The sequence below is a fragment of the Myotis lucifugus genome, unplaced genomic scaffold (assembly GCF_000147115.1).
Source record: "Myotis lucifugus unplaced genomic scaffold, Myoluc2.0 scaffold_0, whole genome shotgun sequence".
Lineage (NCBI taxonomy): Eukaryota > Metazoa > Chordata > Mammalia > Chiroptera > Vespertilionidae > Myotis > Myotis lucifugus.
This window is the reverse complement of record NW_005871048.1, coordinates 37,523,030-37,540,935: the sequence shown is the minus strand read 5'-3', so window position 1 is coordinate 37,540,935 and position 17,906 is coordinate 37,523,030. Positions and strand designations below refer to the sequence as shown.

The 17,906-nt window shown below is 44.8% G+C and overlaps 1 protein-coding gene across 3 annotated transcripts in view; it reads left to right on the top strand.

Moving 5' to 3' along the window:
* PDE8B (phosphodiesterase 8B) overlaps positions 1–17,906 on the top strand; it is a 161,365-nt gene that overhangs the window by 77,540 nt on the left and 65,919 nt on the right. For all 3 annotated transcript variants that reach the window (XM_006081300.3, XM_023750494.1, XM_023750498.1), the window contains exons 3-5: positions 10,410–10,600; positions 14,212–14,271; positions 16,398–16,455. In XM_006081300.3, coding sequence (XP_006081362.1) covers positions 10,410–10,600; positions 14,212–14,271; positions 16,398–16,455 — 309 coding nt within the window. The remainder of the gene's footprint in view (positions 1–10,409; positions 10,601–14,211; positions 14,272–16,397; positions 16,456–17,906) is intronic.

Sequence of the window (17,906 nt, the reverse complement as noted above, 5' to 3'; positions counted from 1 at the left end):
CATTACGCAGTCGGGGCTTCGTTCCCGGAGCACATGGTTACATGAGCAGCGTCTGAGCAGCCCTTCTGGTACTATGGTAGATAGCCATCCTTGCCCCTACATACATGCCTGTACATAATACACAGTGTGTGTATATGGATCTTGCTTGCTTTTATTAAAGTCATACTAGAAAAATCAAATTGGTTTTTTTTTGCAGTCTTAAAAATTGCCCCATTTTGAGTCTAAATATAATTGCATGATGGACTATGAAGGAGAACATCTCTTCCACCACCAAAGTAGTCTGCCCCAATCCTGCTGCAGTCGGAAAGGGAAGGGGTGTGCGTGCTGAAGGGCGGGGCTCTGCCCTGAGCCACAGCTGGGTGTGAATCCTGCCTTTAACCAGCTGGGGGACCTTGCATATATTGCTCCATTTCTCTACCCAGGGCCCTGTGTGGAAAGCGGAGATAATGCCTCTCCCATAGGGAATTATGAGTTAAATGGAACAGCAACCTAGAAGACTGCCTGGCCATGGAAGGTGCTCAGTAAAAGATAACTGTTGTTGTTGGCTGGGAAGAGAAAATGACAAAAGGCTCCCCTTTCTTGTCCCATGTGACTAGAGCCATGCAGCCTTCTGGGCTCTAACACCGAGGGAACAGCAACTGTGCCCTCCCTCCAGCTCCCCATGGCCCCTTCAGAGACCCTTTTAGGTAATTACTAAACCCATCATCCTGGTAGGCCTAAATATGGGAACCTCCTCCTCACAAACACTGTAGCTTGTTAGCACCGGGAAGCTTGTCCTGCACTTGGGACAAGTGAAGATGCAGCACATCAACCAGCATGTAAATGAAAGTGAAAAACCAACCAAGGAAATGTATTGTTTGATTTATGAGCAAATGGAAAAGAAAATAATGTTTTACCATTGCTTGGAAAAGGAAATGCAAATCTTGGGAAAGGGAAAAAAACACAAAAGGAAGAGATTTAAGCTTGGGAAAATTTGATGAAAACAAAATTAGGAGCAAAGAGAGAGAGAGAGATTTACTAAAATAAACAGAAGCTACAACTGTCTGTATAGAATACAAACAAGTGGAAAATTCCAGTAATCATTCTGGGTACACGTACTTTGTAGTCCATTTTGAATAAAGGCAATGACAAGGGATCTAATAACAGTATTTATTCCCAAAACAACTTCCAGAATATTTCTTGGGATTAGTATAGTTTTCTAGATCTGTTCGTTTAATTTTCTTACATTTTTGCCCTGTGCTTGTTGGCAATGAATGCTCATGATAAGGAAGTCTCATTTTTTTAAAGATGTAATTTGTCAAATTGTAAAGTATTTCAAATATTCATACAGTTTACATGTATATCCTCATATGCACTTCTTTCAAATACTAACAGTATACCACCCCATTTGTCTGAAAATTTTTCAGAAACAAGGGACTACAGGCACTGTTTAAGCCCTTATTTATCCTTTTGCCTCCCTAAGAGTAATCTCTATTTGGAGGTTGATTATGATAGGTATTTGTATATGTATTCTACACATGTATGCATTCATTCATAATATTTTTTGAATATTCTTAGCTTTATTTGAAAGCTAATAGGCTGTAGGCATCATTCTGGAATTTTTATTTAACATTGTTTTGCTGTCATATATAAGAATAGATGGTCTAATCTAAGGTCACTGATTTACTCCTTTATTTTTTCCTAAGAGTTTTATAGTTTTAGTTCTCTGATCCATTTTGAGTTAGTTTTTGTATTTGGTGTGAGGTAGGGCTTTATTCTTTTACATGTGGATATCTAGTAGTTGTCCCAGCAGCGTCTGGGATAATATTCTTTTCTTGTTGAATTGTCTTGGCACCTTTGTCAAAATTCAACTGACCATAATTATGAGGGTTCATTTCTGGACACTGTCTTTATTACTATAGCTTTGAAATGTGAGTCCCCAAACTTTCTCCTTACTTTTCAAGATTGTTTTGGCTTTGCATATTCATATGAATTTAAGGACCAGTTTGTTAATTTTGGGGTGGAGGGGACCAGTTGGAATTTTGATCATGATTGCTGTAAATCTGTACATCAATTTTGGGATTATTACAATGTTAACAATTTTGTCTTTCAGTCCATTAATATAGATGTATTTCTTAATTTCATTGGGGGAGTGTTCATTGCTACGGTATAGAAGTACGTTTTCTTTTTGTATGTTGATGTTGTATTCTGCAACCTTGCTGAACTCTTATTAGTTCTTACAGTTTTTTGTAGATTTCTTAGGATTTTCTATATACAAAATCTGTCATTATTTCTTCTAGTCTGACTGCCTCTTTTATCTTATTTTAGTTGCCTAATTATCTTGTGAAAAACCTCCAAAATAAAATAATGGTGTGCTTACTTTTATAAGATAAGGTACTTCCAGATCTTTTCTCAAAGTGGCTGTACCATTTTACACTCCTACAAGCAATACGGGAGTTCCGGTTACTCCAAATTCTTAGTTGTATTTGATGTTTCGGTCTCTTAATTTTAGCTGATCTTGTGGGTAATACTCTCTCATGGTTAAATTTTCATTTCTTCATCACTAATAAGGTTAAACACTTTTTTGTTTGGATATTAGCCATTTCTTTATCTTCTTTTGTGAATGTTTGATTAGATCTTTTGCCTATTTTTAATTGGGTTGACTTTTTTAAAGTAATTGAGTTGTGGGAGTTTTTTAATATATTCTTATTACAAGTCCTTTGTCAGATTTTGAGAATATTTTCTTACAATCCATGGCTTTTCTATTCATATTCATAAGTCTGGCTTTAGAGCAAAATTCTTAATTTTGACATAGTCTAATTCAGCACTTCTTTTATGGTCATTGCTTTCTGTGTTCTAAAAATCTTTACCTATTCCCAGGTTGAGAAGATAATTTTTCTTCTAGAAACGTTTTAATTTTAGATCTATATTCTATCTCAAGTTCATTTTCGTGCATGGTGTGATATGCAGGTCAGGGCTCATTTCTTTTCCCATATTGATGTCCAGTTGTTCCAGCTCTCCTTGTTGAAAAGACTATACAATCCTTACTCCATTAAATTGCTTTGATGCCTTTATTACTGATTTTTAAATTCTCACCTGAGGATATGTTTTTATTGATTTTTGTAACATTCTAATTCTAGGGGTAATGATATCTAGTGGTGTTTTTGTGTGTGTGTGCTCCTACTGCTGACATTGCAACCATCTTAAAAAAGAATCATACTTTGTTCTAGTGCCTTCATTTTTGTTTTTGTTTTTGCTTTCTTGGAGAAAAATATTCTGTTACTTCACTGGCATGTCAAAAATGTTAATTAGCTACATCAACCAGAGCCCTTAGGGCTTGGGAGGAACTTGTATGATAAGAACATTTTAGGATGTGCTTCTGAGTTCACCAGGGGAAATTTGCTCCCACATGAGGACATGTAACCCGGGCTCTGTACACCCCAAGGGAGCTGTCGGAGCGGAGTGATGTCAGGAGGGGAACGTGGAAGTGTTAGGGAGAAGCGCAGTAGGGGCTGTAGAGTATGTCTCTCCTGGTGAGTGGTGGTGACTCACAGTACAAGTCATATTTTCCACTCTTGGCAAGAAGATAAAAAATAGGGGAAATATTATGAGGCACTAGATTCACATCAACATGATAACATCTGAAAATCAAGTGGCCTTTCCTTCATCAACGCCTGAGGCACAGTTACTCCCCCAGAGTGTAGAATCGATGTGTTTCTGCTTAGAGTGCTGTCCCCCTCCCCTCACACTGGCCTTTCCAACTGCACTGGAAATGGAGCCTGGCAGCTGTGACCTAAGCTTTTTCCTAGCAAGGCAGCGCTTCCCTTTAAAACTCATTTTTCCATCTGTGTGGACATGGATTTTTCTGAACTATTTCATAGTGGAGATTTTATATGTCAGAGATCATGTGGCCTCATGAAGGTCTGTTCTTCACATACTAAGTGATAGGACCGAGTCATGGAGACACTGAGGCTCAATGACTTGCTGGGGTCACTGTTTCCCCTCCTGTCTGTCCTCACTGCTGCTACCAACTGTCCTCTACCTAACCCAGCCAGTCTGGGGGAGCCACAGAGTTGGTAGGAATTTGGGTCCTATATTTTAGGGGTAAAAATAAAACTGTCCAGAGGAGGTTACTTAACATAATGATTACAAACAGCTCTGGGGTCAGGCCGACCTCTGTTCAAATCTTGCTAGCTGTGTGGCTGTGGGCGAATCTCTTAACCATTTCAAGCCTCTGTTTCCATATATATAAAATAGAGATAATGCCTGCTTCCAAAGAATGTCTGAAAGTGTTATTGCATAAGACATTTCAAGCACTTTAAGTATAATGGCTGGCCCTTCGAAAATTCTCAACCTTTACCTGTTATTAGCATCACTTTCCTAGGGACACTGAAGGAAAGCTTCCAGGCCATTTTTAGCCCTCCACTGAATTGACCCCTTATCTGATCAAATTGATCAATTCTTTAGTATTTTGTGGATACAACGTACAGGATCCATACATGTGGTCTATTCTAGAAACTCCTGGTTACCCAGTTTTGCTTATAGCCCAACCAAATATTCTGAAAATTGGATGTTTAATAGTTGATATTTGTGATCCATTTGGAGATGTGTAGACACACTTTTATTTAAAGAACACTGATGATAATGAGCATTTATAGCATCATCTTTAGGTTAAGGGAAAGTTAGTTTTGTTTCCACCCTTTTCCTAATTAGCCTTCACCAGAGGAAAGTTTCATTCTAACTTAGCTATCAAAGATAGATGACTGTATCCTCGGAACAATATTTTTCAGCACGTGGCTTAAATTGTCAAAGGGATGGTACAAGGATTCCTAGCAAAACCAGAGGACATCAGGGGCCGTCATGAAAAGCTTGCAGAGGAGGAGCTGGGGCGCATGGGTCCAGCCTTCTTTGCCTCTGCTTTGCTTTGGGAAGTCACTGTCCTCATCTGTTGAATCGGGGTTCATGGAGCACCCCAGGAGTCCCTGTCGGAGAACTCCTGAGAGTCATGGCCCCTGTTCCGGTTATTGGCCCTGGGAGCCCCCAAGTCTCCTGCCGTCTGCAGCCTCTCACACCAGAGCCCTGTCCTTCATGCTCTTGGCCTTGCCCTTACTTTATCATTCCAGCTGGGCTGGAAAATGGTTTCAAGAAGGTTTAGGTAGAGTTCTCCCTGGAGATAGAGGAAGGCCCTGCATGGCAGTTTAAGGTTGTGGTAGTTAGATTTTAAAGGAAGGACAGGCAGCACTTGGCTTTGCACAGTTCCAATGTGCACGTATTTCAGAGTTTAATAACACCAGACCCCCAATAGCATGCTTCAAATTGTGGGACATGGTGTTGTAACTGGAAATAACTGCATAAGTAGGGACTTTGCTGCTAGCTCTTCCGTCCCCACAGACCTGTAAATAACAGATGTGCAGCGTGATCAGTGACCAATCACATCACTTCCTTCAGCATCTCTATGATTGGTCGCTGCCCAGCTGCTAACTCAGTTCAAGCAGACAGCAGATGTGCAGTGTTGCCACCATGTCTCCATGACCATACCCACGGCATTGCACAGAAATAGATCGTTGAAAGAGGGAATTAGCCAACAAACAGGAAAGTGCAGCAAAGAAATGAGAAGTGATCATGGCAGAAGTGAATTTCTGAATTGAATGTAAATGGGATTAGAGGAGACATCGCCCCGTGTGGCCATGTTGATCCTGCTGCCTTTGAGAGATTCTAGACAGCTCCCTGGAGGAAGTTAGTCAAAGTAAGTTTACTGAAATAAAGACAATGGTTGTGACCAAAAGGATGAAATGTCACAGGAAGTGATGCCAGCAAAAAACTGCACATTCATTAAAGGAGCGCGGGATATTTTATGACATTAGAAATACAGAGGGTAAAATGTTGGAAGCTGATCCGAACTTGGGAGTTTGTCATTCACTAAGGCATAGAACAGATTTTCATTTTGCGCAGGAGTTGAATTATTGAAAAGTCACAGTTGCCAGGCGGAGGGGGCACACCACAGCAAGCAGGACCACAGCGGCAAGAGGCAGGGTTGGCCAGGAGGCGGTCAGGAGGCGGAGAGCGCGAGGGGGAAATGCAGGCAAGAGCCTTTATTGTGGTTTCTGTGGGAAGGAATGGTGAAGCAGGGTAAGCAGGTTTGGCTAGTTTGAGTCATTTCAGGGCCGTCTGGGGCCTAAGGGTGGCCCCTGGCTGTCTGGTACCTGCTCCTGGAGTCATCATGGTGCAGAGTGTTAGGGTAAAAGAGGTGGTGGGTATGGGCTCTGATTGGTTTGCGCATGGAAAGTGCATTCCTAGCCGGCCAGGGTCAGCCAGGCTCTGGACATCAAAGCATCAGAAATACAGAAAACAACAAGGCATGAAAAATGCAACTCCCCACTTTCAATCAGTCTTGTAAGTTTCCATGTGAAATCCAGATTAAGTTCCAAAAATGACCCATAAGGCCTTACCAGGATCTAGCCCTGGGCTGTGAACTTGACTCTTTCCCACTCTCCAGCCTCGCACCCGCCCCTCTGTCGTGCTGGTTCCCTGCAGTTCCCTGAGCACAGCAGGCGCGCTTCCCACTGTTGGGCCCATGGAACTGTTCCCTCAGCTTGGAATGCTTTCCTTCCGACATCAACTTGGTTAACTTTTCTATTTCCTTCAGGCTTTTGCTTGTCTGTTGCTTTCTTAGTGAAACCTGCCCTAACCACCTACTAATCCTGCCAGCAACAAGCCACTCTTTTTTTAAAAAATTTTTTCTTTATTGATTAAGGTATTACATGTGTGTCCTTATCACCCCATTGTCCCCCACTCATGCCCTCACCCCCCTGGTGTCTGTGTCCATTGGTTAGGCTTATATGCATGCATACAAGTCCTTTGGTTGATCTCTCCCCCTTACCCCACCCTCCCCTACCTTCCCTCTGAGGTTTGATGGTCTGATAGATGTTTCTCTGTCTCTGGATCTGTTTTTGTTCATCAGTTTATGTTGTTCATTATATTCCATAAATGAGTGAGATCATGTGATACTTAGCTTTCTCTGATTGGCTTATTTCGCTTAGCATAATGCTTTCCAGGTCCATCCATGCTGTTGCAAATGCTAAGAATTCCTTCTTTTTTACAACAGCATAGTATTCCATCATGTAGATGTACCACAGGTTTTTAATCCATTCATCTGCTGATGGGCATTTAGGCTGTTTCCAGATCTTAGCTATGGTGAATTGTGCCGCTATGAACATAGGGATGCATATATCCTTTCTGATTGTTGCTTCTGGTTTCTTGGGATATATTCCTAGAGGTGGGATCACTGGGTCAAATGGGAGTTCCATTGTAGTCTTTTTGAGGAAACTCCGTACTGTCCTCCACAGTGGCTGCACCAGTCTGCATTCCCACCAACAGGCCACCCTTGACCCCTCACCCTGCTCCACAGATTTTACACACCGCTTATCACTTTCAATAATCCATACCATTTGCTCACTTATTGTGCCTATTGTTTATTGCTTGTCCCTCCACCACTACACCGAAAGGGGTCTTTATTTCATTCATGGGCGTACTCTAAGCAATTAAAAACAGTGTCTGACACAGAGTAGGCACTCGGGAAATATTCGCTGAATGATGACATTATTGTTCTGAAAGTGGAACTATCCAGTTCTTTAAGGACACATAAGACATGTGATTTTAATACCTGTAATGATGCCCAACATGGGAATGCAGTTGTGTTCTTATTGGATTAAATACTGAGGCACAGTGGTATAAAGGAAGCGTAAAGTACTGGGTTTCTTGCTTAGCAATCCATAAATCAGCCAGACCACTGAGAGACGAGAAGTTTTGTCACCATTTCTGACTTTTAGGCTCTGCATATCGAGTTTCTCATGTTAATAGCACAGCTCCACAAGTAAATTCTACCCGGTGTTGTTCATTGCAGCTCCCTTGGTAATACAACTCGTAAGTCAAGGCCCCACTGTAACTTCATGTGAAGGGTTTCCCCACTGTAACTTCATGTGAAGGGTTTCTTTTCACTATCAAAATCCACAAGGCTGTGCCCTTCACTTCTCTTGCTCAGTGGCCGAAGGTTTTCAGGAACACCCTGGACTGAGGAGGGACTACCCTTGCCCAGAGAGGGCCCTTAATAAGTGTGGCTTGCCCAGAGAGGGCCCTTAATAAGTGTGGCTGTCTTGTGATTTCAAGCCACATGCTAAGAAGGAAATGTCAAAATCATGCTGAAAAGGAAGTGATTCAATGTAAAACTAATGACATTGATGATACAGTCAGGTATTTAATGGTGGTAAGGAATTATTGGAGAGGTTTAGGTATGAAATGGTATTGTGGGTTTTTAAAATTTTAATTATATTTCTTTCCATCACCCTCTATGCCCTCTTCCACCTCCACCCACCCCTTGCAATCACCACACCATTGTCCATGTTCATGCGTTCTCTGTTTTTTCTTTTTTGTTTTTGAAAAGAGTCTTTGTGTTCAACAGATGCATATGGATGAAGTGATATGATGTGCGAGATTTGCAAAGTAAAATGAGAGTTGGGAAAGTGGGTCGGGCAGAGATACAACCAGACAGGCCAGGCCAGGAGCTGGTTGTCGCTGAAGCTGGGTGATGGGTACAGGAGATTTGTTATACTATTGTTTCTGTTTTTTATATATTGCCAATTTTCAATTAACAAAACATGTTTAAGATATAGTTGTAATGGTAGGACAGTATTTCTTTTTCTGATTTTAAGTGAAACATACTCAATATTTCATCATAAAGAATGATATTGGCTATTGCCTTAAAGGGTCTTCAAGTTAAGAAACTACCCTTCTGTTCCTCATTGTTTAAGCCAGAAGTGGATACTGAAGAATAATAAGTGCCATATCATGAGGTTATTATGTTTTTCTTTTCTTTTTTTGTATTTTAGAGGATGTTTATTAAAGCTGGGGACAGTGAAACAAGGAAGAGCCTAGGATAACAAGAGAGGGACTAGGTGGGGAAATGAGCCTGGGCTGGGCAGCTTTGGCTCACTAAGAAGTCAGAGAAAAGGGAATCTTGGGGAAAGGTCTGGAAGTTGCCCTGGATGAACTGCTGCTGCCCTGGTTGCAAGTCTGGTGGGGTCCCTTAGAGTTTAGGAGATGCATGGCTGTGGGGGAAGGAGAGAGGGAGGGGAAGGGGTGGGCATGTTCCAGGGAGCAAGAGCACACACTAGGTTCTTTTATTTATTTATTATTGATTTTTAGAGAGAAGGGCAGGGGGGATAGGGAGAAAGAAAGAGAATCACAAATGTGAGAGCAGAACCTTAATCAGCTGCCTCCTGCATGCCCCCTACCAGGAGTCTAACCTGCAACCTGGGCATGTGCCCTGACCAGGAATCAAACCAGCAACCTTTTGGTGCATGGGACTATGCCCAACCAACTTAACTACTCCGGCCAGGGCACGACCTTCGTTTTGAGGGGTTTTAAAGGCTAGACATTTAGGTCTTAGGGGTGTATCTCAATAGAACATTCATCAGTTTTATGCTGTTGTACCAAAATGAAATTTAGTCTCTTAACTTCATCTGTCCTTGGGTGTGGTTGGCAAATGGCACTATATGTGGTTTTTTTAATTGGACCTGTTGTTGTGATGTAGTCTTATTCCTACTAATAGTAAATGCCTCTTGCATTTTGCAGAAACCCCTACAAGTAGTTATCCTTTCACGCATCAAACAGCTAGTAGTACGTGCCAGCCCATTGCCGGCACGGGGGTACAGCAGGGAAGGAGATTAGGTAGGTCTTTGCTGACCCGAAGCTCAATTCTAGTGGAGAAGATAGACTGTAAGCAAATAAACAAGTGAACACGTTCAGGTGATGGCAAGGCTGTCTCTGGCTTCTGGCAGGCAGCAGGAGAATCTGGGTCCGGGAGCCTGGGGAGGAGGAGGGGAAGATGGTGTGCAGTACTGCCACCTTCTTTTCATTGGTGGGACTGTGCCCAATTTGGCTCCATCACCTCCATCACTTTCATGGTTTTGAGTCCCTTTCCTTTCTTGTATCTTTATATGGATTTAAGTCCCAAGTTCAGAGAGGTGGCCTCCAGGTACCATGAGGCAAACACCACCTGCACCAGAGCCAAAGAGGTGTAGATGTGAGCCAGGGTCTAACCTGTGCTAATTATCCTGTTAATAATTTCACTACTTGATCTGTTTAAAGACAAAGCCTCTTGGGAAATTAAAAGTAAGTAACCACCAGCGTGATTGAGCACCTGTTCTGTGCTCATTCAAGTCTCACAACAGGCCTGGGTGGCCCTGCTGTTCTCACACCTGACCGAGGAGAAACGGTGGGCCCCAGAGAGGAAATGCTTGTTCAAAGACACACTGGAAGCTGTTGGAGGAGCTGGGATTTGAACCCGCGCAGCTTCCCTCCAGAGGCCTGTTTTTAATGCCGTCTCTAAGGATGATGACTGCTGTTAAGGTGCTCTTATCTGTGTGTTCCAGGTTTTGCTGATCTTTGCCAAGGAGGACAGTCAGAGTGATGGATTCTGGTGGGCCTGTGACAGAGCCGGTTACAGATGCAATATCGCCCGGACGCCAGAGTCAGCCCTTGAGTGCTTCCTGGATAAACATCATGAAATTATTGTGATTGATCACAGACAGGCTCGGCACTTTGATGCGGAGGCTGTGTGCAGGTACCTTCCTTAATCTCATATGCTTAGTCGATGTCCACTTAGCCTGAAATGAGTTCATTTGGAGGTGTCTTTAGTTCCATCTCATATATTTCTAAAATATGTGTTGATGTTCCTAAGCAGTATATTCAGCTTTCTGTGATAAAAGCTGTCGCTCCGCCTATAGATTTATCACACCTTTTCTTTTTTTTTTTTTTGCACTTGAGTTCCGATGTATTTAGAGGTGTGAGCTGGTTGCTACTGAAAACTGCAGGATTTTCCCCCCTGAGTTTTTGCTCATGTTGCACACAAAAAAAACAACATTAAAATTCACACAGTTCTTATTATACAGATATGGTTTGGATGTAAACCAGATACTTTAATCTTAATTATTCTGCACCAAAATGAGCATCAGAAATGTGTGAAATATACATTTTTCCCTGCCTGACACAGATGGGTGGATCATACAGCAGTCACAGGGCGAAGGCAGCCACTTTGCAGCTGGAGAAAATCTTCCAGGGACCCACACCCCCACTTGTTTACAGAAACGCTTGCTCCGGGGAGGAAACGCATGCCTGATCATAAATAAACGCAGCCCTCAGAGTTCGCGCTGGATGAACCGATCCCTTTAGCAGAAGTGGAATGCTTTGAAGCGAGACAGGAAAAGGTCACTAATTAAATGCTAGGCCAGGGCGGGCTCCAGTTACATATGGAGCTGGAATTTTCTTGAAAATAGTAAATGGCGTAAAAGGTAGGGGCATGGCTTCTTAGAGCCATGGGTACCCTGCCGAGAAATGAGGGGAAACTTCTCATCACAGGCATCGCTTTGCTAGTCTCTGACAGTTTTCCGTTTCCCAAAGAATTTTTCTTAAGGAACCTATTTTAAAATGTCTTATTGGTCTCAAGTAATTTTATCTTCCTGCATAGGAATATTTGCCTATTAATAAATAAAATGTATCATAAAATATTTGGAGGATATTTTTAGTGATTAGGAACATTTCTCCTTTTTAAATGATTTTTAGGATAGAATTGGGTCCTTGGTAATTAAGTATGTCTTCTTTCCCTTGTCTTGACTGATTTTGTGGTAGATACAATAGTCCTTTGTGCATACATAGATTGATTTAAGATGAGCTCCTGGTGTAAAAAGAAGGAATTAATAGAAAGAATTCTTTTAATTCAGGCAAAGACCCATTTTAGCAGAATAGCATTACAATCTTCCTGGAATATAAAGACATGGAGTTCTGTTTCCTAACAAGTGTACGTCTGTCTTGGCAGCACAGAAAAGCAATGGGAGTCTGTGCAGTGCAGAAGCCGGTGCACGCCTGCTGGTGTGCTTCCCACTGTCACTTCACGTTGAGGGCGCCCCGATTCCTGGCTGCCTGACTGCCAGGGCGTGGTCCCTAAGATGAGCTGGGGACACGCTCCCAGCGAATGTGCACTCTATTGTCATCTGTGGTCCAGGATCCCTGGCTTTTGAGCTAGACTGGATCTTAACACACTTCCTTGGAACCCTGCCCTGTCAGTCCCCGGGCTCCCCCTTAGTCCTCTCAACCCGGAAGAGGTCCAGGTGCCTCTGACCACACCAGCTCCTCTGGAGGACTGAGAGGGAAGAGGGAAGCAGCTGGAAGCAACCCCCAAACCGGAAGCCAGTCTCAAAGAAGCTAAGCGCGTGTGTGCTCCAGTCCGGTTATGTTCATAGCAGAGTTTGAGCCTCTTGCCTATGGCCCACCACTTTGAATGTAGCCCAGAAGGTACTCTTGATGCCTCATTGGGGAGGAAGAGGCTGAAGGAAGGTGAGAAGTGCTTGGTGTTTCCTGAGATGAGAGCTCACCTCACTGTGCAATTTTTTTTCATTAGGTGCTAACTGGTATTTCTGCTGAGAATTCAATGGGCTACTAGGTAGAGAATATGGGCAGCTTCACTTCACCAGGCCTGTCCTGTGTGCTGCGTGGGAAGTCGCCTGTGCTCACATTGGAGGCTGTTGGTGACTTATTCCTCCTGCCTCACAGGGAGTTCAGACACTGTCTGCAAAGGGATTTGCCATTCAGCTATTTATGCACCGGGGAGCCCGCACTTCCGGGAAGACAGCAGCTGGTCATTTTCTCAAGCCTTCTACCCTCACAGAGGGAGGCCTCAAGGAGTAGGAAGCGGGGAAGGTACATGTCTGAAAAAGGTTAGGAAATTCTGGAGTTGAAGAGGATCAAGCAGTATGAGCTGGCTCTCCCTGGGAGAGCGGTAGTGCAGACATGTTAACATGGAGAGGACCTGAAATCCCAGCGGCTAGAAAGAAAACTAATCCATGTGGTTTCACAGATTATCGGGAGCAGCCCTGACGCTTCTGTTCTTGGAGGTGGTAGCTCTCTTTTGAGCCGTATTAAAATAACCAGAGGCCAGAGCAAGGGGATGGGTCAGAGCAAGCATTCGTATTTATACCAAGATTTGAGTAGGTGGTGCTATATTAACAGCTCACCCAGCCCTGGTCGGTTTGGCTCAGTGGTTAGAGTGTTGGCCCTTGGACCGAAGGGTCTCGGGTACAATTTCTGGTTAAGGGTGTGTAGATTCTCTGTTAAGGTTGTTGGTTCCATCCCGGCACCCAATTGATGTGTCTCTCTCACGTTGATTACCCCCCCCCCCCCACCTCTCTCTCACACATTCTCTCTAAAAAAATCAATGGAAAATATATCCTTGGGTGAGGATAAAAAAAAAAGTTCACCCATTTCATGACCCCTGACCAGAATGACACAGAATCTGAGCTGTACCATTCAAAACACATTTCCTAAGAAGACTCTCCGACCTCTAAAGTCTACATCCGTACGTGTTTTAATCCCGTTGCGTTCCTAGGGAATAAACTAACTATATGCAGGTGGTGACAGTTGCCATGTTGCAACATTTCTCAGCCCCAGTCGTTTAAAGTATTGGAGGACAAACAAGGGTACAACTGGGAAATTGGGGTGGGCCTGTGTACCATTTAATACATTTTAGTCTGCATTTGTATAGCCAGCTGTCAGCAAGTACTTTCATTTTTCTGAACTACTATTTTAAAAGAAAAAAGATCCAAACCAATTACCTCCCCAAGTACAAACTGATAACTAGAGAATTGTAGGACTGCCAGTTTTTTGTTTTTTTGCAGAGTGGAATTTCAGTCAGAAAACATGGAATTTAAGTGGGATTTGACGGTTTTTGAAGTGGAAAATTGGCAGATCTGACCTATTGGATAATTGCCTGGGAGTTAAAAAATAATTTTTTTTAATAACACAAAGATCCACAAGGACATCTTTCTTTGTTGTCTTTCACATGGACTTTTTCTGTTTCTTGTTTTTTTAGTTTAATAGACTCTGTTTATTAAAGAAGTTTCAGGTTTACAGGAAAATGGTGCAGGGTACAGACTGTTCCTACAGCTCCTCTATACCCCCTACCTCCAGTTTCCCTTACTAACATCTGGCATTCACGTGGGCTTTGTTACAGCATTTTTCAGTTACAGTTGACATTCAATATCATGCTAGTTTCAGGTGCACAGCATCGCTGTTCTTTAGGGAAAGATTCGATGTGCCGTCTTCAGTGTGAAGCGGCTTCACATGGATTTAATGGAGCGAAGCCGAGGTCACCTGGTTTGACTTGGCACCTTCTTGTTGCAGGTCGATCCGGGCCACGAATCTCGCGGAGCACACGGTGATCCTCGCGGTGGTTTCACAAGCGTAAGCTCCCCTCCCACCCCTGCTGGAAAGCGTCCCGTTCTTGCCGAGACATTTGTCTGATGTCATCCGGTCTCGGAGCTGGACAAACAATGGGCATGTCCTTGGCCCCACAGCACAACCTTCCATCTTGCTTTGGGAGCTTTCTTTGTTTTGCAAGTTTCTGGAAATATTGAGGTCTTCTCCCGATCATATCGAATTGCTGCTGCAACATACACATCTCAGGAAAAAATGGTTACTTCATTCTATGCCGGAAATGAATGCAAAATGTGTGAAGGAGGAGATCTGGAAAGAACATGATTCCAGCTTATCTTTTTTTTTTTTTCTTTAAGGAAAAGAGATGGGAGAGAAAAAAGAATGCTTGTTTTTCACTTAAGAGGAAACAAATGGTAGCGTGAGAACAAAAAGGCACTAAATCCATTGCAAGAAAAGGGATGTGCAGTTTATGTTTTGGGGCAGTTCTGTGGCTAGGAGCAGGACTAGGATGCGTGCCAATGCTGGAAGGCAGGAAAGAGGAATTAAGCTGTAGGTACGAGATTGTGGGATGAGAAACGGCTCTGCTGGGTTCCTTGTCTGAAATGGCCAGCACTTAGAATGAAAGATCTAGAAGGGAACAGTTGTTTGTACAAGCCACAGTGGTTGGAGTCTTTGCAAGTATCAAATCTTATAGTCAAGTAATGGCCATCATTAGCTTCGGAGAGAATAAAACCTTAATTAGGGCCCAGGATCTCTGGACTGGGACCCATGTGGCAAATGGCACGGATTCTGCAAGGAAGGAGCTGACAAGCCAGCAACTCGGAGGGTGTAGGCCTCCCCCAGGCCAGCCCGGGGCAGGGGAGAGCTGCAATACTCCACTCCAGAGCCATGTCCTGGCTTCAAAGTTTTGGCCTAACCAAAGACTTCTACTGACCTGGGGCTCCTCGTGTCTCTTGTTCAGAGCTGTGTCTTTTCACTGTGAGACCTGCCACGGGCTGTGGGGCAAGGGAAGTGCAGAAACTGTCCCCAGTGGTTCCTCACCACTCGCCACGCTGGTGAACGAGGAGGAGGAGGAGAGCGAAGATATGCAGACGTCCTTTGGCTCGTGTTTTATCTGTGGGGACCCTGAGGTCCTGGGCATGGCCACCACATGGGCACCGGGCCCCACAGCGTTTCCCCAGTTCTGAGTTTGTCCCGCTCAGCATATGACTTAGAACATTGTTAATACCTTTAGAGACCATTTTGTGCCCGTCCTGATTTATCAGTCCGCCAAGGAGAACCCCGAGTTCCAAGAGAAGGAGCTAGGGAAGGCGGCCCCTTCCCGCAGGGCGGGCTCAGCTCCAAGTAACGCCCCAGATAAGCACTGGGGTTTCCTTTCCTGTGTTCTATCTGCTCCTCCACCCAGTCCCCTCTATTCCATTCTCCTCCCCTGTTTTCCAAGGTGTATTCTCCACGTTACTTGCTGGCTGTCTCGGAAACCTTTTCTCTGTCACGATGGTGCCAGCCCTGCATGTCTTGTGATAACCCACACCTTGTACTCAAACTGAAGTTCTGAGACCCCACTGTAGACTCAGAATAGGAAACCTTCCCATGAAATGAGTGGCAGTAATCAGTTTTTTTGTTTTCTCTTCTTCCTTTCTAACTCGGCATTCCTGATGACACATCTTGCCCATTTGGTTATTGGCTGCGGCAGCTTAGAATGCCCATTGCCTTCCTGGAGTTGAGAGTTGGACCCAGCGAGGTCTTGGGGGGTGGGAGTTGTGCTTTTAGAAGGGTTGGGGACGGCAAAGAGGACAGTAGTCTCTGGGATGAGCATTGCCCCTACTTGTCCCTCCCTTGGTGGGACTGCCCCGTGCACTTGCTCTAATTCCAGCGGCAGCGTAGAGTGGGGGACAGCCACTCGCGTGCACCTGCAGCCATGCTCTCAGGCACACGGCTGGAGTTTTCTCTCTACCATTTTGTTCTTTTTACATCTGAATGTCAGGTGTGGGAGTCAGGGTCCTTGAAGGCAGGTGTACCCGTGGGCACATGCTGGCCAGGAAGTCACTGTGAGAGCCAGCGCCACGCTCGCCTCATTGCTCTCTCTCCATGTTTCGGTGTGAGGAGCCCTGGTTTGTATCTGTTGAGTGACCACCTTTTCTGCTTTTCTGCAGATCGGGCAACCATGAAGAGGCCTCAGTCCTCCCTCTTCTGCACGCAGGCTTCAGCAGGGTACGTAGCCGCTGGCCAGCACCTCCCTCTGGTGCAGGCACTTCTCCTAATCCTAACTCTCCCAGCACCACACAGGCCAACATCCATGCATGACCCTAAGCCCCAGGGCCGGGGAGGGAGGGAGGGGGGGAAGGGGGGAGGGAGGGAGGGAGGGGGGGAGGAAGGGAGGGGGGGAAGGGGGGAGGGAGGGAGGGAAGGATGGGGAGAAGGGGGGAGGGAGGGAAGGGGGGAGGGAGGGAAGTGGGGAGGGAGGGAGGGGGGAGGGAGGGAGGGGGGGAGGGAGGGAGGGAGGAACTGTTCTCATGGGATGATAACGGGCAACTGCTAGTCAGACGTCTTTTCCTTTTTCTCTCATAACTTCATATATCTTAGCGACTGATACGTAATGACATAAAAACACATCTTAGGTCACAATCCTGTCGTCCCAAGGTTCTCTCGTTTAGTCCAGTTGGCTAGATTCATTGTGTGCATGTGATTATGTGTAGGTGAGTCCACTGAGTGGGCACTCAGGCCTCGTGTTGGTCAGGGCTGGTCAGAGCGTATGCCCAGGGCCAGGCCCAGGACGGCCACCGTATCCTGTGAACTCCCGGTTTAAATCCTAAGTTATTTGAGTGACTACATGAATCAAACTGCTATTCAACTTAATAATGAAGATTGATTACTGCAAGGAGACTTACCAACAAACTAAACCCAGGCTTCCCTGGCATCTCCAGGTCTCTTGATGGGAGTAATCGGAATCTCAGATGGATGGAGCCATGCATCCTTTCCTTCAAAGACAGGACATTGCCCGGGCCTGTGAGCTATGAAAATTCCTTTGGGTGCTTTAAGGAATGGTACCTTGCAACCCCTAGTTTAAAAAACAATCCTGTCTTTGTGGTAGACCACAGAGAAGCAGAAACTGAGAAATCACCGTGTGCAGCAGTTTTGTGCTTTGGTTGTTTCCTGCGTCGGAGTGGAGCCAAGTGCTCTGTGAAATAGTCAGGTAGCGCAGTGGTCCACACGTGTCCGGGGAATGAGTGCTGCTCGTTAGCGGTATCACTCACCTAGCTTTCGTCACGTCTCAGAGGCCGGCATTTGGTGTGAAAGCTGTTCTCCACGCTGTATCTTAGTGGGAGTGCAGAACAGTGCTTCTGAGTTCTGCAAAAGGAATGTTGGTAGAGAAGCCTGAGACTTCTTTTCTTCACTTACAATGATCATTTTCTGAGAAATAACCTAAAATCACCCACAGGTCCCATAGGGGTGCAGTGGATTTAAGGTTGAACACCCACTGCACCCCAGCCCAACATGGCCCTTGACGTCTGAGGCGGGACCTCTTGGAGTGTGAGCACGCAGGTTCTCCTCACCCCCTGGGATGGCGGTGACACACTGTGGGTGACATCCTCCAGGCCCCCCGTAGCTGCTGTCGGATGTCCTTTTGGGATTTCGCTTTCAGTTCAGTGTTCCTGCCTGTG